A 25312-nucleotide genomic window follows, 5' to 3' on the forward strand; every position below is an offset into this window, starting at 1 on the left:
CGAATGATTACGTAACCTACCAGCGTCTGTCGGGGGGAAAAACAGTTGACAGGAGCGAGAAGTAGGCCGAACAGGATAAACAAAGCAAATATATTGAAAGGAGCTTAGACGACTTTAATATTTGTCATTATTTTAATGCTTAAAATGAGTAGCGTTTTTTTTAAGTTGTGTTGGATCTGTTAAGGCGGAAAGTTTGTCGAAAAGAGAGGGCGTACACCTGTCGAACCGAAATAGGTTAACGAAGCTAACCTGTGTTAGCACGTTAGCGTGCTAGCTGGCTGTTTGAACCCGAACAGGTGTGCCAGGTGGCCCGCCAGGCAGCCATGTCCTCCCCTTCTTCGTCGTCCAGGCGCCAGTGGTGCTACTTGTGCGACCTGCCGAAGATGCCATGGACCGTGGTGTGGGACTTCAGCGAGGTGGTCTGCCGCGGTTGCGTTAACTACGAGGGGGCTAACCAGATCGAGTTCCTGATAGCAAGCGCCCGCCAGCTGAAGCGGAGTCACGGCATGCAGGATGGCAACGTGAGGTCGCCCGGCCCCTCTCCCAACAAACACGGCTCCTTAGCAAGAGCAGAGCCGGGGCCGGACGGCGGAAGGCAGCACGCGGAGCGCTTTGACCGGGGAGGGAGAGGGGAAGGCGGCGGGACGACGATACGCGTGCCGCCCAACGGGCTGCACCGCGACGGGCAGCCGCCCCAAGAGGTGAACCGCCAGAGCCCCAGCAGCAGCCGGAGACCCATGATCGGAGCCGCCATCCCGCCCAGCCTGGTGACTCAAAGCATTGCGGGAATGCCCGGGCTGCTTGCGGGCATGCCAGCGGGTCTGACCGCCAGGACAGCGCCGATGAGCAGCCCGATGATCTTCCCGGCGCCGGTGCTGGCTGAGATGAGCCGCAGGCAGCTGGGGATCGGGATCTCCTCCTTCATCACTCCGGAGCTGGAGCGGGAGCTCATTTCCTCCCAGGCCAAGTCCCAGACTCAGACCCAGGCTGGCACCAGCGGCAGCAAGAGCACAAGCCTGTCTTCTTCGTCCTTTTCCATGGCTGGAGGCGTGAGCCAGACGAGCCCGAAGCCCGCTTCATCCCCGGCCAGGCAGCAACGCCCCCCGACGGCCCGGTCCGGTGCCGAGCCTCTGGGATCCAGCAGCTCCGCGGAGGCAGCCACGACTGCTGCGGCGTTACCCAACAACGGTGCCTCCGAGCTGGGGTCGGCATCTGTCAGCAACACCCATCCGACCGGAAACACGCTGTCCTGCACGCTGTGCCATGAGCGTCTGGAGGACACGCACTTTGTCCAGTGTCCATCCGTGCCTGGGCACAGGTGTGTTTTCTGTTTGTATGGATTTACTGCGGCTTTTTATTAGTGCTGCAGCTGACGATTAATTTAGTCATCAATATTTCTGGACGATTAATCGTTACAAAAATTGGCGCATGACGCATTATAGAATGTGAAATTTAAACATTCAAGGAAACTCAATTCTGTTTTTAAATGAATAAAATAAAAAACATTTTTAATTCAATAGTGTTTCTTTAGTGCTTGATTATATGGAGATTTCAACCTTGTTTTACAGAATATTAAAAATACATTTAAAATTGCAAATGATTTTTTTTCTTTAAATAAATCATTTTATATTTAAAAAAAAGAAAAAAGGCTGAAATGGTCAAATAAAAAATCTGTAGAATATGTCAAACTTATTTATCCGATAAATCGATAAAACAATTAGTATCTAAAACAATTAGTAGGCCTGTCACAATAACAAATTTTACGGGATAATGAATTGCCCCAGGAATTATTGCAATAAACGATAATATTGTCATTTTGAGAATTTTCAACAAAAAAAAATAATGGGTTGTTATTGCAGGTGTCCACACTTAAACTTTAAATTCTTAGGAACATTTAGCACAGTGTTGGTAGATTAGCTCATTTAAATATTTGCTCTACTTGTGATCTGTCAGAGTAGTTTAGCGCGCCTATTTTTTAACTGAAACGCCGAATTCCACAGCAAAGCTACATGCTAAAGTTGTCCAGGTCAAGCTAGCATTGCTGAACTACTTCCCTCTCCCCTGCTATTTTTTCTAAATTTAAAACTTTTTCCTGACCTTGTTATCTAGTTTATGTGGCGTTTGCAATTAGTAGCAAAGCACTGCACCTTTTTTATTTTATATATCAATCGTACATTTAAGATAAACGGCTAAAACCAGTGCTAATCCTTGGCTAGCAGCAGCTTTTTTGCCCTCCAGAAGGGAGATGGAAATTATATCTGTACTAGTTGTATTCTCATAAATGTTTCCCATCTCTCATTTCAAATGCAGGTTCTGCTTCCCCTGCACCAGAGTGTACATCCAGAGCCGGCGGGGCGACGGCGAGGTGTACTGCCCCAGCGGAGAGCGCTGCCCACTGGATAACTCCCCCAACAGCCCACCCTGGGCCTTCATGCAGGGAGAGGTCTCCACCATCCTGGGCGCCGTTCAGGCTCCAGCGGGATCCGCGTCGGCAGCGGCATCCGGAGCCAGTTCGGGGTCAGGAGCTGCTCCGGCGTCTGGATCAGGGAGCGGAGCAGCAGGCGGCGCAGGTGGAGGTGGATCAGGAGGAGGAGGAGGAGGAGACGTCACTGTTAAGAAAGAGAGAGAGACGTGATGGTGACGCGGACCGAACAGCAGCAGGTGGGTTCATTTCACATCTAAAAGCTCTGCAGAAAAATGCATTTAGGTTTCAGACCCACAGCTTCAACCATAGATGTTACATTTATTAAAGGAGCAGTGTCATGTAAAATCCACATTTTTTAGCCTTACATCATGTTATAATGCTTTTTTTTTTAAATTTGCTAAATATATCGAAGTTGCTAAGTTGGCAACAGTGAGGGTGACTATAAACCACGCAAATGGAAACGTGATAATATTGCTGGATAAAACTGGTTTCACCTGTAATTATTGTTGTTTTCTTTTTGTTTCTACAGATTTGGATTCAGTACAATAAGAGATGTCTACACTGGACTGCAGAGGGACCCAGAAAAGAAACACAACAACCAACAAACCCAGAAATCCTCCACTACACAGGTTCTAACTCCTCTGACTCGCAGTTCAGTTTAAACAGCATCGTAAAAGTTCAGAAGCTTCTGTTTTTCATCATAATTTTCCTTTAAACATCAGTTTTCTCACCTGAAAAGGACTCGATACATTAGTTGTCCTCATTTAAAACGAATGTAAATTACATTTCTACTCACCGAGTCGACTCTCCAGCACAGGTCAACATCTAAACATTGGTTATAGTTGAGTTTTTGCTGCATCCTCAGTGATGCAAAGGTGCTAAACATCACTTTAGAAAAGCACCACAACATGTGATTTATGTCCATGGCGTCATGCATAACGATCCAAGTGCTTGGCTTTGTTTCTGCTTGATAAACTCAAATAAAAAAGGCTAACCTGCACTAGCTCAGTATGCTAGGATCACACCAACACAGCAGCTGACATTCAGATTTCTAGTTTTTCTGTGGCGACAATAAATTAATTCAGTAACGTTTAGGAGCCGGAAGTCAGTTCTTTCTTCTCGACACGACTGCATATTGTTTATTTTTCTGAATTTTATAACTTAATGTCCCCTAGAAAGCAAAAGGACTCCACAGAACAAAACAAAGCTAACAATTATTGTGCATTATAGAGAAATTAATGAATTTTTATAGTATTCTAGTAGAAAACAGGAAAGAAAAATTAATCAAGCGTAAAGTTTTAATCTATAAACTCCAAATGATTAAACTCCAAATGATAAAAACGTGAAAACAAATTACTCCTACTGCGCTGAAGGTGGAAGAAACAACAGTTTCTGAATTCATTTTTAATATTTGTGTCAGAGACCAGAAACTGTCAGCTTTATCTTTCCCTACGATGCTAGCATGTCGCTACTCAGCACATGAAATTTAATATTTTTCTTAATTTCTTGAACAAAACGAAGTTAAACGCTAATTAAAACACCAACAACTCACATTTTCCCTCAACGGTAATTAAACAGAAAAGCTTTTTCACCTAGACGCACCGATATATCGTCTGATAGAGGCTCAAAATGTACTTTTCTGACCAGTTAGCGATCCAGAAATACCACCTGGTTGAACTGACAACACTCTTCAGTGTGGAAGTTAGCATATTAGGAAACCCAGAGAGCTGTTTCCCGCCTTCGAAACATTTCATCGAATTGAAGGAGAAGCAGACTCTCCAGAGGCTGAACTCATAAATTATCAAACAGGTTGATTATATCAGAGCGAAGTTGCTCTGTTTTATACTTTAAAACTGCCTTTTGCCTGATTTTAAAAGGGTTGGGAGCCTTTTGGAAATCTAACTAAGCGTTTTGTAGGGAACCCTACATGCTAACCATGCTAATAGCTGAAGTAAAGATAATTTAAAAAGGCGGAAATCAAAAGAGTAAAACACTGTTTTACAGTGACTGCTCTCTCCTGCACACTGTTGGATGTTACCTTTGCTACGTTTTTTAACGCTGTCAACTAAATCGACTGAAGTTGGTATAATACGGAGCCCCCTACAGGACATGGGGGGAGTTTTCTTCTTTTACCATATCTCGCAATAAACTGGCTGAGAAATCTGAAACTGATGCCATATTGGCAGGTAACCGGCCACGACATTTTGTGCTTTTATTTCCCTTGCGCCAGCTTTATGTGACTCTTTGTGAAACAGAGAAAGGAGAACGTTGGCGCTCTGCTGAAAAAACCTGAGTGAAGTTGCCCCCCGCTGCCTTCTTCAAATTTGACAAAATTGGTGTCGAACATTTGTGCTGCAAAAGTTTTCATTTGTGCCGCTATTATTTAAAAGATAATGGTGGCACAGAGGTCATCATCAATATCTTCATATCAAAAGGAGCACAAACAAAAAATTTTGCTGAGTTGTTTGATACCAAATTTGTTTGATTTTGTAAATGAAGTAAATTATGGCGGCACAAACCATTTTTACTACACAAACACAGCACAAATGTTTAACACAAATTTTGATAGATTTGGGTAATGTGGTTGACCTTTTGATCTTTAAACTTTCATTTAAAAAAGCAGCACAAATAAAAATGTTTGCTGCACAAACATTAGACACTAATGTTTTTATCGTTTAGGAAGATGGGGGGTCTGGTGGACCTTTAACAACCTCCGGAAACATTTTTTAATGTCCTTAAAATGACAGCGGCACAAACAAATATTTTTGCTGCACAACATAGCTGAGTTGATTTGTAACAAATTTGCTTGATTTGTAAAAGTAATATAATTAAATTGCTTAGCAGCACAAAGATGTTTACTCAACAAACATTTGACAGAAATTTTGTCAGATTGATATTTTCTAAACAAAAGCAGCACAAAAAATTTTTTTGCTGCCCAAATGTAGTCGAGTTTATTGACAGCAATTTTTTAAAAAGAAGTTGTGGCAGCTGTTTGACCTTTCATGACCTCTGGAAACATTTAATATCTTTAAGATGATGGCGGCACAAACAAAACATTTTTGCTGCACGAACGTTTTAAACCAATTTTGTTACATTTGAAGATGCTCAGGTCTGAAAGAAATCTAGAAACTGACGCCATGTTGGCAGTTTTTATTTCCCTTACGTCAGCTCTACGTGACTCTTCGTGAAACCGAAAGAGGAAAAACGTTGGCGCTAAAGCTGAAAGAAATTGTGAAACTGACGCCATGTGAGCAGGGCCACGACATTTCTCTCTGCTTTTTCTTTTTTTGTTTTTCTTTACGCCAGCTTTACGTGACTCTTCGTGAAACTAAAAGAGGAAAAACGTTAGTGCTAAAGCTGAAAGAAATCGAGAAACTGACGCCATGTTGGCAGTTTTTATTTCCCTTACGTCAGCTCTACGTGACTCTTCGTGAAACCGAAAGAGGAAAAACGTTGGCGCTAAAGCTGAACGAAATTGTGAAACTGACGCCATGTGAGCAGGGCCACGACATTTCTCTCTGCTTTTTCTTTTTTTGTTTTCTGTTTTTCTTTACGCCAGCTTTACGTGACTCTTCGTGAAACCGAAAAAGGAGAACGTTGGTGCGGTAAACTCGACTTTAACGTTGCTTTATGCTCTCATCCAGCCCAGCCTACGCTTTACCCCGAATGTATATTTCAAAAGATATCTATTGATAGGCCTAGGATTATATTTTATACTAGAATGTTAAATGTTATATACTGTAAAGATCTGTTATAGTATGTATGTGCAATCCCTTAGTCTTAGTATATGCAACAGTTTGAAATGTTATGAAATATAATTGCGTATCTTTTTTTTTTTACTTTTTTTTTCTTTTAAGGGAGAATCCACCTGAAAAAATTGATTCATAAAGTTTTGTTTTCCCACATATGATGAATGTATTTGTTCATTTGCCAGATTTTATTTTATGAATTAGAATGTTTGAAACTAAAGTGGGCGGGGCCAACGTTCGAACTGAGTTTGTGTTTTGGGTCGATTCTCCCTTTATGTGCACGATGCACGCACAAACCAAAGGTCATGTTCAGCCCAACCTGATGTTTCTGGATGTAAATGTTTAATAAAAAATAACTGTTAGTTGTCTGTTGACCAGGATTCCCCTGCGATGGAGTGTTTGGGTCATTTTAGATGACAGAAAAACAATAAATCTCAGTAAAAAAACTACATTTATTTGATGTATTTACAAGAAAAATTATCAGTCGTAAATTTGCAAGGAAAAAAAATGCAAATTTTTCATGATTTAAATAAATTTACAAATTTGTAATAAAACAAATTAGTCATAAATTTGACCATAAATGCCACTTTTGATGAAAGGAAAATATTTTTCAATAAAAAGATCACTTTTTTTTTTATTAATTTCATGTATTTAACAGACAAAAGTACTGAAAAATCTTGAATTTGAAAGAAAACAAATGCAAAGTTGTCATAATTTCAAGACATATATTTACAATATTAAAACTAAGATGTTCTCTGACAGAAAGCTCTGAATTTTACAATGTTAGACAAAATTTTAGCTTTAATATTTTAAGTATGGAAAGTATCAAACTTTTTCAGATAAATGTTTCTGATGAATTTGAGTTTTATTCATTGAAATTTCTGAGTTTTTTAAATCCTTGCTTTAATATTGTAAATTTATGCTTTGAGTCATGGAAAATTACCATTTTTGACATTACACCGTTTAACATTAGAGACATGTTTTTCTTGTAAATATGTGAAATTTGACAAACTTCTATTTTTTATTATGTTAATCTAGAACAGCCTTAATACTCTGTCATAGGATTCAAACGGATGTTTTCCTTCAGTTTTATCTCTCCTGTGTTCTGTTATACAATGGGATGTAATAATTAATCGTGTTCAACATGTAATATCCCCCAGATTGGCTCTGTTTTTGGAGAAATGTCTAGAGAATTTGATATCAAGTACAATATGCACTGATACGTAATGCAATCCCTCGGTAAGTGCCTTTTTTAAAAACGTCTACCATCTGTCTGTGTGTGGGAACCTCAGGGGAAGCAGGAGTGCAATGGACTCTGTGATGTCGTTGGAAAAACCCGAATCAGTTTCCCTCCGAGCCCCATCACAACGCTTTTCCTTTTTATCTGGAGCTTTTGTAAAGTCAGCTGGCATTTTGTTTGGCCGTTTCGTCCCCTTTTGTGATTGGAGTTTGTTTTTATCAATGTTCTTGTTTTTGTAGAGCTTTTGGTTTTACTGCAGCTTCATGTACAAAATAGAAACCATCAATAAACGGGATGGAAACTTGTATGTTTGTCTTTCGATTTTTGACATTTCAACATCTAAAGAGTTGATTATTGGGAATAAATATTTGATAAAACCCTAATAACTAAATGTTAAATGTAGAACAACACAACATATTCCACATTGTGGAGCACAATACACACGTCTGTTTTAGCTAACAGCTAAAAGCTCGTATAGCTTTAAGCTACATTATTTATTTTAGTACTACACAGAGGTGGAAAGAGTACTCAAACTAGTTGGGTAATAGTTGTAATTCTATTGTTTATAAGTTAGATGGGAACGAGGGGAATGCCTGTTTAAGCTTGAGTCTTGTTTATAGTTGTCATAGCAACTACCTACCAAGATGGCTGTCAGTTACAAAGTTCCCAGAAGTGTGATGTCACATGACAACTATTCATAACAAATGTATTAGATAAGCAAAACAGCTTCTACATTTTTCCATGTCGGCCATATTTGCCCAGTTATTGTTGAATCGTGAACTTTGTTGTTTCAAAGGTCTGAGGTCAAGCAGCAAATGCATTTCTAGGCAACAAAAAGAACATTTTGGGGATTTTTAAAATAGAACATTAAGAAATAAATTATGAATAAAGGGAACTACAGATGCATGATCAGAAGATGACCACAAAATTTATATTTTATTCATATACTTTCTAAACATTAAAATGTTATCAGCTTTGACAAATAACTGGTAAAAAAAAAAAAAAAAAAAAGCAGTAAAATGAAGTGTAGGTAGTAAATTAAAGCTCAATTTATTAGTTTTTTTTTGTACTCAATAGTATTACTATTTAACAGCATAATGGAGGTGCACCGTTCCTGGACATACTGCAATACCAGGACAATGCGTGGAGAGGACGAGGCAAGCCTCTATTCCAGCTCCTTGTTTCAAAAATCAATTTAATATTTGGTCCTCATGTAGAGGACTATCAGATATTAAACTGATAAGAACAGAAACTACACTTGATCTGAGCCAAAAGGCCGAGAAGCGATGCCACGTAGGAAACCATTTCTTCCAGGCGGGGCTCAGTTTAACTCCCGGTTCAGAAACGTCAACATTAATTTAAAGTTTTAGCAGAAACAGAAACGGTGGTATATTGATTTTATGATGACCCGGTAGTTTTAGTGTTAGTATGTCGCGGGATATTAACCCTCTGATGCATGAATTATGAATCCCTGAGTCAAGATTTTTTTTAAATCTGTTTTTACTCTTCTTAGGGCATTAATAAAACAAATATGAACTATTTTTTCAAAAATAAAATTTTTTCAGGAAGTTACAAAAATGTCCATTACAGTGGACTGCATGCGCTTCAGCACTCAACATAGAACAGTATGAACTTAACTGAAGACTAATTTAATCTGAGTTTGATCATATATCCATGACCCCTTATTCCATTGTGGGCTTTGAAAAGCACTTGAACATACTTTCATACACTCTAACATCCTATAGCCCTTCTGTTTATTCCAAACCAAGAGAACAATCTTCATCAAACACCTGCATCTCCAGAACTTCTCTTCTAACTTCTTTCCTAACTAATTTTCCTAACTCCTAGGCTACATGAAAATTGGCAAAGCATCCAGGGCACAGTGCCACATGGCACTGCATGCATATGTATTTGGTCTTCCTTGTGCATGCAGCATCATGGCATCTGTTTGCATTTTTGACTTGGGTGAGCTCAGGCCAGTGATTTCCTGCGCTGAACCTGACTTCACTGGGTACTTTCGTCACTGTTCTGCACTTTGCTGGAGGTGGGGCTCCACTGGGTCTTCCTCTTCTGTTTTGCTGAATGGAGCCAGAATTTATCAGTGCACGGGCCACAGAAGCTTTGAAGATGAGGAGATTCATCTTTTCCAAACCAGACATCAGGTGGAGTCGCCAGGCATTTACAACAGTCACATCCAAAAAATGAAAGAACACTCTGATGTACCACCGCTTGTTTCTACGTCTGTGGGGATACATTGCCACACACTGGTCAACAAGATCCACCCCACCCATGTGTTGGTTATAAAGGGCCACCGAGTAGGGTCTTTGCACACTGATCTTGGTTTGTTCTTTCTTCAGCCATCTTTGGGCCGTGTCTTCAGGGGACTGACCTGCACAGGTCGATGCCATGTGGATGACTGAGCTGTCAAGCCAACGTGTGACAGTGATGTTACCGTTTGTGCTGACAACAGAGCAGGCTCCTCTACCTTCTTTTCTCAGTTGTTTTTCACTCTTAAGTTTCTCACTCGCTCCTTTCACTCTGTTTGCTCTGCATGTACCTGTGCCATAGATGCCTAGGTCTTTCAAGGCCTCAAGGAGTGGAATGCTGCAGAAGAAGTTGTCAAAAAACACCTTGTGGTTTTTGTGCTTTATGTCATCACAAAGGCGCATCACTACATCTCCAGCCATTCCCAAACCATTGCTCTGACCCCTAATTGCTGAGCCCTGGTACACTTCAAATCTGTACATATAACCCGAGGACCCTGCCCTGACCCACACTTTCACTCCCCAGGGTTTGGGCTTTTTTGGTATGTATTGCTTGATTGACAGTTGGCCTTTGAATGGAATGATTTGCTCATCAATTGATTGGAATTCTTCAGGGTTTGCTGCCGCCAGGAATGTTTTCTGAAGTGTACTTAGCACTGGTGCTATTTTGAAGAGCCTGTCTGTGTTTGCTGGTTGGTAGGTATAGTTATCCACAAAGTGCAGATAACTCAGAATTTGCTCATATCTGTTTACAGACATAGCATCTGCAATTATTCCAAGACGGAGGCCATCCTCACTGGACCAGTACATACGTGTCCTAGGATACCGAATGTACCCCATGACCATGTTGATTCCTAGAAAAATTTGCATTTCTTCGCTGGTCACTGCCAGATTTTCTTTCCCTTTCTGTAGCGCATACATGTTGGTGTTATGCACTATCTCATCAATGAGATCTAAGGGAAACAAATACCTAAAGAAATCAATTGGTTCTCTTCCATCAACATTTACCCTTCTTTCTCCTAGAAAAGGTGGCAGGTCTCCATCAAAGTTATTGTCTTGGACTTTCCAGACATATTTGCGGGGTTGGGCATGGCCCTTGTGAACATTTCTCTGAGTTGGTACCATGTGGACATTTTCCTCAGTTCCCTCATCTTGCTGACCTCCCTCTGCAACCTGTCCTTCATCATCCTGGCCCCCATCATCTTGACTTTCAGCATTCTGACTGTCTGCATCTCCTTCATCATCCGTATCTCCTATATTTCTAGTGTTCTCTGGTAGCCACTCCTCATCACTGCTGTCACTATGCTCATCATCAGAGGAGTCGGAGGGAATTTCCTTGACTATTCTATATTGTTCCTTGTTCTTTGCTGCACTTGTGGTCTAAAAGTATGAGAAAATGATAATTTTACTAAGACAAACTACAACTGATCTGCATAAGAAAGCAGATTTTTTAAAACTAACTTATAGATATACACAAAATGAATTAAATTACAAACAAAACAGTTATAATGAAAGGTAAATCAACTACATGACTTATGTTAAAAATATAGTCAGCGATGCATGATGTCCACTGTGTTGGACACATGGTTAATCACAATTTCCTACTTATGTGAAATAAAATTTTCCAAACTAAGTTAATAATATTGTTACTTAGATACTTCTGCATGTCAGCATATTTTTTTTACCTCGAGGATTCTCCTAGAATAGAAGGATTGAGAGGATATTCCAGGAGTGGTCATCGAGTGTGTCTGTCTGCCAGCCATCTTGGACTCCAATGACATTAACTTGTAGTTACAACAACTTGCCACTGAATTAACCTCAATGGAGGGGAGCAGTAGAGAGCATTCTAAGGACTGATATGCAATTCCACCATAGAAACCACTGCATTTAGGAAACAATTACTTTTAAACAGCTGTCCACTGTAGTGACCGCTATGCACCAGAGGGTTAAGCTCAATCAGTCAACAAAAGGAAAATATCCGGGTTTACATGTAACCACGTGATACGCTTTCGTCCAATAGGAAGCGGAGAAGCGGATACGAATAAAACAATTGGCTACTTGGTTAAGTTTACCGGAGAGAAATTCATTTTATAACACTTTAACTCGTTGATATAACGAGTAACTCAATTTAGTTGTCACTAAATGTTTTTAGCAAACTTTTATCTGTTAATATTTTAAATTGAGGAACCTTTTTGCTAAATGTATTAACTTTTTCTGTTTTGCTGTGAATGTGTACTGCTGCTGCTGTAACATGGAGTTTTAATCTCAGATGGATTTTCCTGTGAAATAAAGGTTAATAATTTATTTCAGACTAACTTGGTTTTTAGTAACTCTTGAGTTTATTGTCTAAAGTCTTTCAAATTCATCTCAGATTTTGGTGGATTTGGTTCGCGGAATTTCAAAAAGTGCAGCGCTTAATGTTTTGCATTTGCCACAAGATGGCGCTATATATCAATTAGTGCTTGGAGGCGCAGCTACAACCCTGTTTGTCCCTTTAAGAGCCTTTTTGGATGACAGAAACTCTGATTTTCCCTCGGTTGATGCATATTAATCCGCCTGAACGCTGATCTGATCTGGGTCTGTCTGTCTGTCCTTCCCAGCGGCCTCTGACTGGTTGATGTGTCGTTTCCTCCATTACTGTCAGCTCATTACTGCTATTGTTAAGCCAATTAGAGAGGCGATAATGGACGGCATGGAGCCCCTATTGACAAGAAAAACAACCCGCTGAGACACAAAACGAAAGAAAATACAAAGAAGTTACATAGAAATTGAGATATTTAAAAAATAAATAAATAAACTGATCGCAAAAGCTTATTGGAACAGCGATCATAAGTGACAAGTCGTGAAATTTTTACCATTTATAGCGAACAAGCCATCATGAAAATGCTTAAATCTTATAAGCACTTAAAAGTAAACACGCAAAAATCTTACCAAGTCATTTTGGTCTAATTTCTAATAACTTAGTACGTAAGAAGTAAAACAAAACTGACTTTCAAGTAACTTTTCAGCAACATACAGGAGCTTGTTTTAAGTCAATAATCCCTCTATATAATTTTTTAAGCAGTAGTTTGCCTGGCAGATTATTTTACTTATGGGAAAAATGTCTTGTTATGAGTGAAATGATCTGCCAGTGAACTAGAGCCTGGTTGCTAGGTAACGGGCTGGGGTTGCTAGGTGACGGCGCAGTGTCCGTTGATTGTGAAATAAATTGAATAACCTACTAGTGGAACTAGAACTTTTTAATCAATATTAATGAATTATTTACTTAAAATCTTGCTGAAAATCTACTTTTAAGTTAGTTTTGTCTCATTTCAAGTGTGCTGACATTTGTGTTATAGAAATCACTTGGTATGATTTAGTGTTTTCGTAGTAAAATGTCCTATTTTTTTAATATATTGCACACTGTATTCTGGCTCTAATCCCAGTTCGAAACGGTTATAAAAGCAAAACGATTTTTTTTGCTAATTGAAATAGTAAGAGTCACATTTTAAAAATGTTTAAATCAACAGATTTTCAGATAAATCCGTTTCGTTCCTGACAAACGTCGGTACGAAAATACCTGATAGCAAAAAGTACAAAATGGCGAATGAGTGACGTGATCAGAATCCAATTAAATAGGCGTGGAAGTCCTTCATTTCTGCGGCTGCCACTTCTTTGCGGTTTTCAAGCGTTTCACATGTTTGCGCTGAAATATCCCCGGAAACATGTTTGAGATCCTCCGTCCAGATAGTCAAATATTCCAAAGATAAACAGATTTCACTATCTGGTAAATATTTGACCCATACAGTTAAAATGTCGACAACTGATGCAACAACAAAAGATTATTTACTCGCTGTTGGTTTGTGCGTAAAAACAATAATAACGCTCCAAGTTTCTCAGCTGATGCGCGTAATGGACGTAGACTTCTTCTTCTTCTCCTCCTCTTCCTTTTTTGTTGTGTTTTGTTCCGCACTCGCGACCAGCTGCAGCAGGGAGGCGGACATGAAGGAAACCCCGGCGTAACGCGGAATACACATCCGGCCTGGGAGCAGACGGAGGCCGTGAATGTCAATGCTTCGGCCTTAATGGGCACTGAATGGAGACGGAGCTGATGCGCATGCGGGAGGCCAGCGGGATTAGGGGAAAATCTGCATAACCAGCGGTTTATGCCTGTTGATGACAGAAAGATTGTGGGGGTTTTGTGGGAACATTGTTGTGATCAGGTCTCATGCAACCACGGAGAACAGAGAAAACATGAGTTACAGGTGAAAGTATTGAGGTATTTTTGGTTTTTAATCGCTTTCTTGAGTCTGCAGATCCACTTCATGACCTGCATCCAAACAACAGAAGATATGAGGTAGAAAACATAAGAGTAACACAACTCCAACATAGTTTTATTAAATTCAAAGTAGCCGTCCAAGAAATTACTCAAGTTAGAGTAAGACAGTATTTGGTAAAGCATCTACTCAAGTAACTGATCAAATGATGAATAATTTAATATTTAAAAATTACATCATCAGCAGGGCAAAATATAAAGCTTCATTGTTTTAAAGACAAAAACGACAATATTTCATATAATTAAAAAATAATAAAATCAGGCAAAATAACATTTTTCAAATCAGTTTCTTTCAATAAAAATAAACTTTAACTGCAGGTGTGTCTCTGAGTCTGGTGAATTTCTGGTTAAAACATGTTAGTTTTTCATTCAGTGGGAAGAAAATCCAGAAACTTACTCAAGTAAGAGTAGAAATACTTCATAGTAATATTACGTAAAGTACAGCGTAGTAAAAATACTCCTAAAATGTTCTTCTTCTTTTTTTTCAAACAAGTTACTCAAGTAAATGTAACTAGTTTGAACCCAACTCTGCAAACAGGCAACGTTTCACTTTATTTATCAGAAAGTTAACTCTGAGTTTTCAGGTTTCTTCCCCTGCTGACATCTCTCCCCGCCGGGCGGCCGCTGCAGCCGCCGGGCCAATAAACAGCACGCCAGGGGGCCACATCGGCCTTTCCGCGCGGCCCTTCCTGGATCCCGACGCGGCGTTGGGATCAGGGCGGAACCTGCAGGCGCCTTTTATAAGCGCAGGAGGAGACGCGCAGTTCCTCACTGTGTTTGCGCGCTGCGCCTCCGTCCCATCCAGAGCTGCGTCCCAACCGGCTCCCCGGCGGGAAGCGAAGACAAACGGGCCAGAAGAAGAACCCAGCGTCCCTCTGTAATTAATTAACACGATTCTGAAACAATGGATGAGTGAGAAAAATCAGAAAAAATCACTGAATTCCTCAGAGAAACGCCGCTAGCGCACCGAGGAAACTTTCTGCCAGGATTTTCCATTTGCTGAGGATTGTAATTTTCTTTTTTTAATACAAATATATATATATTTCTCCCTAAAAAAAACCAAACATAAACTACAGTTTTAGATATTTTTCTGCTTTCTGAAGACTTGTGTTGGGGATGTTGAGCTCTGTGAAGATGGAAGCGCACGATTTACCAGAGTGGAATACCTTTTACAGCGAGGCCAGCGAGGTAAAACCTGAGTTCACTCTTACATTTTCATCACGTTACTCAGAAATTATTTTTACTTTATTGTTACTTTTTCGTTTTTCTAAAACGCGGTGCAGCTCGGAGCCTTTTTGGGGGAAGACGGACACATTTGGTTTGCGCAACAGGAGTTCGACTAAAGTTTTTCGATTTAAGTAAAACAAATACTGAAGTGTAAAAAAAAAACCTAATTTGAATGTGTTCTAAATAATGCTTTAAGTAAGTAAATTATTTCAGATTAAAGTCCAGATAAATGTCTTAAACGGTAACGTTTATTTTAATATCTCCTACTTTTAAAAAACGTGATATTTACAGAGATGTTTTTTATTCTAAATTAAGGTGAAATGTTTAATTTGCAGCATAAATTTGCGCTTCACTAGCTCCCCTTGTTTTGTGTTTCCGATGCGGCTGAAAGGTCGCGACCGTCAGGTGTTAATGACGCATCTTTCCCCTCTTCCTCGCTAATTTAATTATTGCTAATTCCATCAGCAGCTTCGGCTCTCACCTCAGCCCTATGATGAAATTACCAAGAAAGAAAGAACCTGCTAATATTTAACCAATAATCAGTAAGCGGGGCTGCGATAGCCTTCCTTCCCGGCGGCAGATTTACGTCTCCAAAAACACCGACAACTTCCAATAAAGCCACCAGAATCACCTGTTTAAGTTACGTTTATAGGTGTTTTAGTTATATTTTGAGGTGTTTTTAGTTTTTTCTTTATTTGATTTGTTTTCCCATGGCGACAGAGGAGGAGACCGTCTGAGCGGAGAGGCACCGTGACGCGTCTTTTTACGCATTTTCAGGTTAACACGGCGGTGTGAAACCCAAGCACTGAGAGACTCATTGTGCATTGATAAGAGAGACTTTTCAGTTTCAAATCGCTGCTTCTATCCAGTCTGCTTCACATTAATGTGAAAATCCTGATAGTTTAAGATTAATTTGTACATAAAATCAAATTTAATCAATCAATAAATCAAGTTTATTTGTACAATTTCAGCAAAAAGGCATGACAAAGTGAATAAACAGTTATAAAAACAATATATAGTTAGAAATAATACATATTATCGACTGCCATCATCGATGCACATCGAATATGTTGCTCAATATTCCAGTTGTTATTTTTTTTAAATCAACTCTAAACCGGATGGGTTTATAAGAAAGTCAGTGTTTCGGTTGTTTTATAGTTTTCTGGAAGTTTTAAAGTTTCAACAGAAGCAAAATTTTCAGATTTGCTTCTGAAAAATGTGAAAATCTGTATAATTTTATAGATATAACCAACAAGAAGGCAGTTCAAGGGAGTGCATCAAGTCATAAAAAGCACTAAAACAAAAAGTCGTAAAAACAAGAATCAGTCACCAGTTTAGAAATCAGTAACAAACGTTACATATTCCAGTTATTACGGGTTAAAAATAACTCTAAGCAGGTGGGTTTTAAAGGAAGTCAGTGTTTCAGCTGCTTTGCAGTTTTCTGGACATTTGAAACAAACTTTTCACATTTGCTTTTGACAAATGTGAAAATCTTGAAAATTTTAGGTAATTTTGTAAATAAAACCAGCAGTTCAAATTAAATTTACATCATAGAAACACAAAAATGACAAGTCATAAAAGCAACAATCACCAGTTTTGTCAATTGCCATCATCAACATACGAATATGTCTGGAAGTTTCCCAGAAGCAACATTGTCACATTTGTCGATTGCCATCATTGATTATTTTGGTCAATATTCCAGTTCGTTTGGTTTCGGCTGTTTTGCAGTTTTCAGGAAGTCTGAACGTTTTATGGAAGCAAAATTTTCACATTTGCTTCTAATAAATGTGAAAATCTTGATAATTTTAGGTAATTTTTATAAATAAAACCAGCAGTGAGGCAGTTCAAAGGCTTTACATCATAAAAATGCAACAATAAACAGTCACTAATTGAGAAACGAGTGACAAATGTTACATATTGTCGATTGCCATCTTTGATTATGTTGGCCATTATTCTAGTTAGCAACCCAAACAGTCCAGATTTGTTGGTGAAAACCAGATTTTTGACACTAACCAGACGTCTCCCCCTCCCATATTCAGATGTATTCCTCTCCCAGCACCATGAACCCCGGGCTGGGCTCCATGAGCTCCATGAGCTACATCAACCTGAACCCGGCCACGGCCTCCCCGGCGGGCATGAACATGGCGTACCCCAGCTCCAGCCTCAGCAGCTCCTCCCTGGCCTCCATGGGAACCGGGCCCAGCCACATGTCTCTGTCCCCGGTGGCGTCCTCCCTGTCCTCCAGCAGCCTCACCCCCCTGGGCTCCACCGCCCCGGCCTCCCTGGGCTCCCTGTCCCACTACCAAAACATGAGCCAGTCCATGAGCCAGCTGGGGTATTCCCCCGCCGGCTCCCTAAGCCGGGCTGGACCCAAGGAGATCCCGCCGAAGCCGTACCGGCGCTCTCTGACCCACGCCAAGCCGCCATACTCCTACATCTCCCTCATCACCATGGCGATCCAGCAAAGCAGCAGCAAGATGCTCACCCTGAACGAGATCTACCAGTGGATCATGGACTTGTTCCCCTACTATCGCGAGAACCAGCAGCGCTGGCAGAACTCCATCCGCCACTCGCTGTCCTTCAACGACTGCTTCGTGAAGGTGGCGCGCTCGCCGGACAAGCCGGGCAAAGGCTCCTACTGGACTCTGCACCCTCAGTCCGGCAACATGTTCGAGAACGGCTGCTATCTCCGGCGCCAGAAGCGCTTCAAGATCGAGGACAAGGCAGCCAAGAAGGGAGCCAAGAACCAGGAGGGGGCGTCGGGGAAGGGAGACCGCCTGGGGGAGGATCGGAGTCCGACCGGCGGCTCGGAGGGGGCGGAGTCTGCCCACTCGGACAACTCCCACCCCAGCTCCTCCGACGACCAGCCGCACCAGAGGAACACTCTGGTCTCCCTGGACTGCCCCCCGCTGTCCTCCTCTCACCTCCACAGCCCGCCGGCCTCCTCCGCCTCCTCCTCCATGTCCCTCTCCGGATCCTCCCCCACCTCCAGCTCTCTCCTCCACTCCCAAACTTTGGCCGGCGGCTCCCACCTGCTGCCCAGCGCCATGCCGCCGCACATGGACCTACAAAGCGACCCGCTCAAGTCGCTGGACCCCCACTACAACTTCAACCACCCGTTCTCCATCACCAACCTCATGTCCAATGAGCAGAAGATGGACCTCAAGTCCTACCAGGACCAGTTCATGGCCTACAACAGCTACGCCAGCAGCTCGCCGGTGGGAGTCAAGCAGATCTACGACAGCTCCAGCCCGGCCGCCATGGACTCCGGAGCATACTACCAAACGCTCTGCAGCCGCTCGGTGCTCAACGCCTCCTAATAAGGACAAACACACACACACATTCACACACAGACCTTTCTGCAAACGGTGAACCAAGATGGAGGCCTCTCTTTCTAAAATGGACACCAAAGCTCTTCGAGGAACCGGAAACAAACTGTTTGCTTTTCTCAAAGAAGGAGACTGTGTGTAGTTACACAAGAAGCGATGAAGAAGATGCAGCTAACTACTTTCATTACAGGCAGAGTTATTCCAACACCATTTGTGGCGCCCGCTCTAGAGTGGCACCCCTACACTGCAAAAACACAAAATCTTACCACTTACTACTTAGCATTTTTGTTCTAGTTTATAGTGCAAATATGTCAGAACACTTGAAATAAGACAAAACTAACTTACAAGTAAATTTTAATCAAGAAAAAGGAGCTTGATTCAGTCAACAATTTTTGTTGAAAAAGTTCTAGTTCCACTGCATCGTTACCTAGCAACCCCAGCCAAACCCAGCCCGTTACCTAGCAACCCAGTTCCAGTTCCAGATTGTTTCACTTATTACATGGGAAACATGTCTCTTTAAAAGCGAAATAATCTGCCAGTGGAACTAGAGCTGTGTTGCTAGGTTACGAGTTGGGCTTAGCTGGGGTTGCTAGGCAACGGTGCGGTGGAATATTCTTTTTCATAATATTAAGGAATTACTGAATTAAAAGAAGCGCCTAGCCTATATTTTGCCGAAAAGTTGCTCATTAGTTTTGTCTTGTTTCAAATGTAATAAGATATTTGCGCTATGACTTGGAGCAAAAATACTTGGTGAGATTTTGTGTTTTTGCGTCAGATTCTGTCTCTGCAGGGCGAAAATTAAACCTGTATACAGTGTCAATAAAGGGAACACGCAGGGGGTTGAGGATGAGATTTGTGTCTATTTATGAAGGGAATAAATTTTAATATATCTTGCACTGGAAAAAGAAAACGGGTAATCCAACTTTTTAAAAAAATGAGTTAATTTGCTACAAGCAATCAAATTAAGTTTATTCAAGTAAATATATTAAGTTTATTAAGTTGTCAAATGTAAATAAAGTAAGCTTATTTCGACGTGAAACAAATTAACTCAGTTTTTTTTGAGCTGGAGCTCCGTTCTCTTTTTTTTTTCAGTGAAGTCGCGCCGGTTACAACCCAAAGCTCAATTTTCAGGTTACTGCTTCGGTAATTTCAGCGTTACAGCAATTTCTTTTTGCAAACCTTAAAGTCCTGATAGAATAAAACAAAGCAACTGTGGTAAGAAAAAGACTTTTTTAAAAATGTACAAAAAGTTGTTTTCATGGCCCAAGATGTTCATGTTGTTCCGAAAACATGGCGGCGAACAGTCAGTTACCGAAAAACGGAGGGAGAGATGCACTAAGAGGAGGATTTACATACAGTACTTTGCACTCTGGAGCTCCCACAGGCCAGGTGAGCTGATAGCGTGTGTGTTGGTGTGTGTGCATGTGTGTGTGAGTGTGTGTGTGTTACATCATCGCCCTCCTTGTGTCGGAACGGGGGCTGGGGGTGTCAAGTGACCCTCCGACGTCCAAAAAGTGCCTTTTCTTCAAACGCCTGCTGATCTGATAGGAGATCGATCTGCTGAAGGATTTTTCTTTTTGTTTTTTGTTTGTTTGTTTGTTTTTTTGCAGGAGTTTCAGGTCACATGATGTTTAAGTTTCAAACAGAAATGTCTTTTATTTAAGCTATGTTGCTTTACGAACTCTGAAAGTGTGCTGATATAATATATATTTTTGTTTCTTTGGTCTGTTTTTGTTGCTGTTGTTGGTGGTTTTACATGTGATTAAAATGATTCATTTTTCTTATTAAAAAAGGCAAAAATGTGGGGAAGAAATTGTGCATTTTTTTTATTTCTTTTTTTAAAATGAAAACGTTTTATGTGCAGGATTTCTTCTTTTTTTTTTTTTTTTCCATCCAGTCAATCAGTCTGGCTGCGTTTAGCAGCAGCTTGTTGAAACCAAATGACTGTGGAGTGCGACATGTCAGACTAAACACGCTCAGATCCCGCTGAGAGACTCAAAGCTCTTCGCTTCCGAGTCGGACCGAAGTTTCCCGAAAACTGACGACTTTTCCTGTTGACCCAACGAAAGGAAAACTAACAGAAGAAACTGCAAAAACAGAGAGGAAAAAATGCAGCAGAAGATGTTAAAACATGACAGAAATCTGATAAAAAATGTTTAAATGTTGCAGTTTTGCACTTTGAAACTGGTTTTTAAGTTAATCTCTTAAAAATATCAAACTTAGCAGTAGTAATTTGAAAATTAAAATTAAAAAAACAACTATAAGCTTTTATTTATGTTAAACCAGTGCACTAAAAAAGGAAACAAATTTTACTTGTAATCAAATTAATTTTACCCAAATATTACATTTATTAAGTTGTTGGTGTAATTTATTTACATTGATACGTAAATTAATTAAGTTTGACAAACTTAATTTGATTACTAACAACAAATTAAATTGGAGTTCCATTCTGTTTTTTTCAGTGTAGATAATTGACTAAAATTCACAGTTTTCCCAAAACTTTAAACAAATAAAAAAAAAGGGTGGCATACAAACGCTTCTACCCGGAATGCAACATTTCAAGGAAACAAGAAGGAATCAAAGTTTCTACGGAAGCACTTAACTGCCATACCTCATTTTCATTTTAACAAGATTTTAAAATGACTTTCTTTCTTATTAAAACCAGATTAAATCCTGTAAGGTTGGAACTGTGAAACAGCAACACCTATTGGGATTTTTATATGTCGTTAAAAAGAAACAGGAGACGACAGAGTCCGAGGACTGAAAAACACAAAATCTTACCAAGTATTTTTAGTCTAGTTTCTAGTGCAAATATATTAGTACACTTGGAGTTAGGCAAAACTAATTTACAAGTATTTCCATTACAAGTGTTTCTTTCCATTAAGAAACATGAGCTTTTTTTAAAGTAAATAATCTATAAATGTTGATTAAAAAGTTTTAGTTTCACTGGCAGATTAATTTATTTTCCCATGAAATAATCAGTCATAGGAAATAGTATTTTCATCAATATTAAGGAATAGTTGACTAAAATCAAGTTCCTATTTCTTGCTGAAAAGTTACTTGTAAGTTAGTTTTGTCTTCATAACAGAGTTTAAAGACTGAAAATGAGAAAAGTTTAGCTCTTCTTTCTGTCCTCCCCTCTTCTTTACTTTAAATCACAGTCTAAAATTATTTATGATGAGGTCCCTACAGGTTTTCGTGTCAAAAATGAATGTTTCTCAGAAATATCTGGATGTATATTTGCATTTTAAACAATAAATCCCCAATTTCACTATGAAATTAAATAATATATTTCTACTGAGGCAGAGATGGACGGAAGCAAATATTTTTGTATGGATGAATGAAAACAGAGAAAATGGATGGACGGACAAAAAAATCTTTTTATACTCAATATTTTCTTCAATATTCATCCATAAAAATATTTAAACTAGGTAAATCATCTCTGGAAGACACATAAACCCGAAATTTTCCAGAGTTTTCCTTCACTTACTTTTCAAACTAACAACCAAGTAGCATTAAAACATCTTAAACCTCAGTAAATACCAATCAAATCCAATTTAAAAGTTACTGTAAAGTCTCCCTGGAAGCGAAACAGAACAATATTTTGGTAAAAATTTAACTTATACCTCAGGAAATGGTGACTTTTCAGTTACTATGGTGACGCAGTTCGTCACCTAGCTTCCACACAGCTAGCTTACACAGCTAGCTTTAGCGCGGCTAGCTCGATAAGATAAACCAGCGTCTTACCTGTTATGTTCCTCACACACACCGGAGGTCGGCCCAGGTGTGACCGACCTGACCGACTCCGTCCTCGGGGGGGAAAGAGATTAAACTATTTACACGGAATAACTCGGTGTGGGGTTTGAAACGGCAGCAGTTTCAACCGCCTCTCCTGTAATCTGTAACCCACGGTTGACCCACTTACTGAACGTGAGAATCTGGCAAAACAGATACGAGCCGCCGATAAACGTCTGGTTGGCCACAATAAAGATATGATTTAGCTTCTAGTTTGTGGGGAAATCCGTGTTTATCGCACTTTTCTATTACTGACTGTTTACATCATAAAATAAATCCACTCTATTAGAAATCTACGTTATTTTTTCACCCGTTTTGTCACATTTGTTTGGATTTTTTGAAACACAAACAAGTCTACTATTGGAGAGTCAAAGGAAAAGGATTCACTTTTTATGTTCATTTTGTTTTTACAAAAAAAGCTTTTGTATTTAGTTTTCTTTATTCTTTTTCCACTAAATCAAATGGAATTGCATCCAAAAGCTAAGACAAAATTACCTGGTAAAATACAACACAGTGCAAAAACACAGAATCTTATCAAGTATTTTGTTTAGTCTATTCTAGAAATATGTTAGCACATTTGAATGAAGACAAAATTAACTTACAAGTGACTTCTCAGCAAGATATAAGAACTTGTTTTAAGTCAATTACAACTTAATATTGATGATTATTTCTCTAATAATAACATAATTGGGAAAATGTCTCGATAAGTGAAATAATCTGCCAGTGGAACCAGATAAAACTGTAACTCATACCTTAGATTTTCATAAATATTAAGGATAGGAAACCTTACACTGTCCTCAACCTTGTCTCCTCTGATAATATTTGTCATTTCTCTCAAATATTTTGCTAAATTAATAAATATTTTTCAGATCTATGACTATTTTTTGCTTTGTTGCTACAAAATTAAATGGCTAACGGAATGACTTTGGAGGCTGCTTTGCTTTCATATTGAGAAATTAAAATGTCCAACTCACAGTAGAAAAACCTTAAACTTGGAAAATAAAAGGTTTCTTAGGCTTTTTCACACCTGATAGTCCGATAGACTCGGTTCGATTGGTGACCAAAACTGAAGCATTTGTTACATTTTCAGCTGCTGGGGTTCTCTTTCATACTGCACAGAGTCAAATGAACCAAACACTTTGAAAAACCTGTTCCCCTCCTCACCTGTGGGGGCGCTGCACCACGAACCACTGAAGGAAATTACATAAAAACTCCTGAAAACATCAACCTCAACTTCCTTCTTCAATGTAAACAAAAATCAAGTGCTGTGAAATTCTAGCAGTCGTGGGATTTCTCTTTTGTCTTTAGCTAAAGAATACGAGTCATTTCTCCCGCCAACGCTAGGCTAAGGCATTTGTTTTGGTTGTATTTACCCAGAATGCTCTGTGCTGTAGACCAGTTTTTGCTTTTGCAGCTGTCTCCGGTCCGCTTGGCGTTCACATATGAATTCAATATGCACCAGAGTTCACTTCAACCGAACCCAGACCGAGGTTCGTAGGCGGACCAGAGATAATTTTTTTGTCTGAATGCGAATTCACACCTCCCCAAATAAAAGGGGGAGTCTGTGTTTGGTAATGTTACCAACGTAAATATACTGCTGCTCTGAAATACTGTTTGAAAAAGACATGAAGTTTTCCTACTTCCTCCAACTTTCTTTTAAATGACATCCTGTATTGCTTCATGTGATTTGGTGATCGACTCCCCCTAGTGGCCTGGAGGACTCTGTTTTATGAAGCCAGTTTACAACTTGATGTTGATTTTACTATTTGCAACATTTTTCCTTTTCACCATTTTTTCTGGAGTTGCAGCATTTTTCTTTTTCTTTTTTTGTGTGTGTTTTGGATTTTCATGTCTAGTTTCTTGCGCAAATTTCTTAGTACACTTGAAATAAGACAAAACTTACAAGTAACTTTTCTGCAAGATATAAGAGTTTGTTTTAAGTCAATAATTCCTTAATATTGATGAAAAAGTTTTAGTTCCACTGGCAGACTATTTCTTTTATAACATGGGAAAATGTCTTGTCATAAGTTAAATAATCAGTCAGCTGAAACACTATTTTTCATAAATACTAAGGAATTATTAACTTAAAAGAAGCTTCTCAATCTCACTAAAAAGTTACTTTTAAGTTAGTTTTGTCTTATTTCAGGAGTACTAAGATATTTGCCCTATAATAGACAAAAAGTAGTAAGATTTATATCACTTGGTTGGATGTTCCTGGACAAATTTATTGTTATTTTCATGCAAACAAATATGATTGGAAACAAATTACAGTTTGTGAGGATTAAAACGATGTTTGTCTAATTAGTGTGTCATCATCAAGGAGGATTTGAAGCGTATTAAGTGAGTCTGTATGCTCTGTTGAAGACACGTTGATGCTGCTTGCAGGCTTTTCTGTGGGTGACAGATACCAGAAGTAAAGCATGCAAACCTGAAGAAAAACCTCCAAGCTGCAAAACACTGGACTTCACTGCAAAACGAAGAACAGTTTCATTCTGCAGGTGTTCCAGTTCCTGCTTTGTTGAATTAATTTCACCAAAAAACATGAATAAAGGAGGAAAACTAAGGAACAAAAAGAGAGAAAGGGTGGCGTGTTTTAAGGAGTGCAATGCAAATGAGGCGGTGCATCCTGGATCCTGTTAGCGGGACAAACTGTTTATACTTGTCATTGCCTGAGGAAAGAGAGAGCGAAGGGAGGGAGAGAAGGAGAGGCTTTCAGTTTAGCCCTCAGGACAAACTCTCTGTTTCTTGTGAAAAATAAATAGTTGCAATGAGAAAGCGATAGGAAAGTCAGTCATCGACTCAGGCTGGTAATCTGAGCCTGATCTTACAAACACATCACACGGACGAGCTACGGGTCGCTAAGTGTTCCTTGTGAATCAGCAAATATGCACCACTTTTGGCACAAAAGTCATGAATGTTACATTAGTGTCAGTTCAGATGCACCTTTTCATGGTTTTAACATTAAAAG

At 39.6% G+C, this 25312-nt stretch overlaps 2 protein-coding genes, 1 long non-coding RNA gene and 1 other non-coding gene across 4 annotated transcripts; 2 read left to right on the forward strand and 2 right to left on the reverse strand.

The window, feature by feature from the left end:
- The first annotated feature begins 8 nt into the window (after positions 1-8).
- On the forward strand, positions 9-7719 carry irf2bp1 (interferon regulatory factor 2 binding protein 1). The gene is made up of 3 exons (XM_017308161.2): positions 9-1318; positions 2311-2661; positions 2955-7719. The coding sequence occupies exons 1-2, from the start codon at positions 324-326 to the stop codon at positions 2633-2635; spliced, it is 1320 nt and encodes a 439-aa protein (XP_017163650.1). The 5' UTR covers positions 9-323; the 3' UTR covers positions 2636-2661; positions 2955-7719.
- A 793-nt stretch (positions 7720-8512) lies between these two features.
- Positions 8513-8702, reverse strand: LOC145554755 (U2 spliceosomal RNA). Its single transcript, XR_014090747.1, has one exon. It is a non-coding gene; the product is annotated as a U2 spliceosomal RNA (small nuclear RNA).
- A 5999-nt stretch (positions 8703-14701) lies between these two features.
- Positions 14702-20354, forward strand: foxa3 (forkhead box A3). Its single transcript, XM_008426578.3, has 2 exons — positions 14702-15181; positions 17260-20354. Exons 1-2 carry the CDS (start codon positions 15110-15112, stop codon positions 18538-18540), a joined length of 1353 nt encoding a protein of 450 aa, XP_008424800.1. The 5' UTR covers positions 14702-15109; the 3' UTR covers positions 18541-20354.
- A 6-nt stretch (positions 20355-20360) lies between these two features.
- LOC145554518 (uncharacterized) lies at positions 20361-22674 on the reverse strand. The gene is made up of 2 exons (XR_014090482.1): positions 22297-22674; positions 20361-20636 (listed from the first exon to the last, which is right to left on the reverse strand). It is a non-coding gene; the product is annotated as an uncharacterized LOC145554518 (long non-coding RNA).
- Positions 22675-25312: the final 2638 nt, after the last annotated feature.

The sequence above is a fragment of the Poecilia reticulata genome, chromosome 13 (genome assembly GCF_904066995.2).
Source record: "Poecilia reticulata chromosome 13, P_reticulata-male-v2, whole genome shotgun sequence".
In the NCBI taxonomy this organism is placed as follows: Eukaryota; Metazoa; Chordata; class Actinopteri; order Cyprinodontiformes; family Poeciliidae; genus Poecilia; species Poecilia reticulata.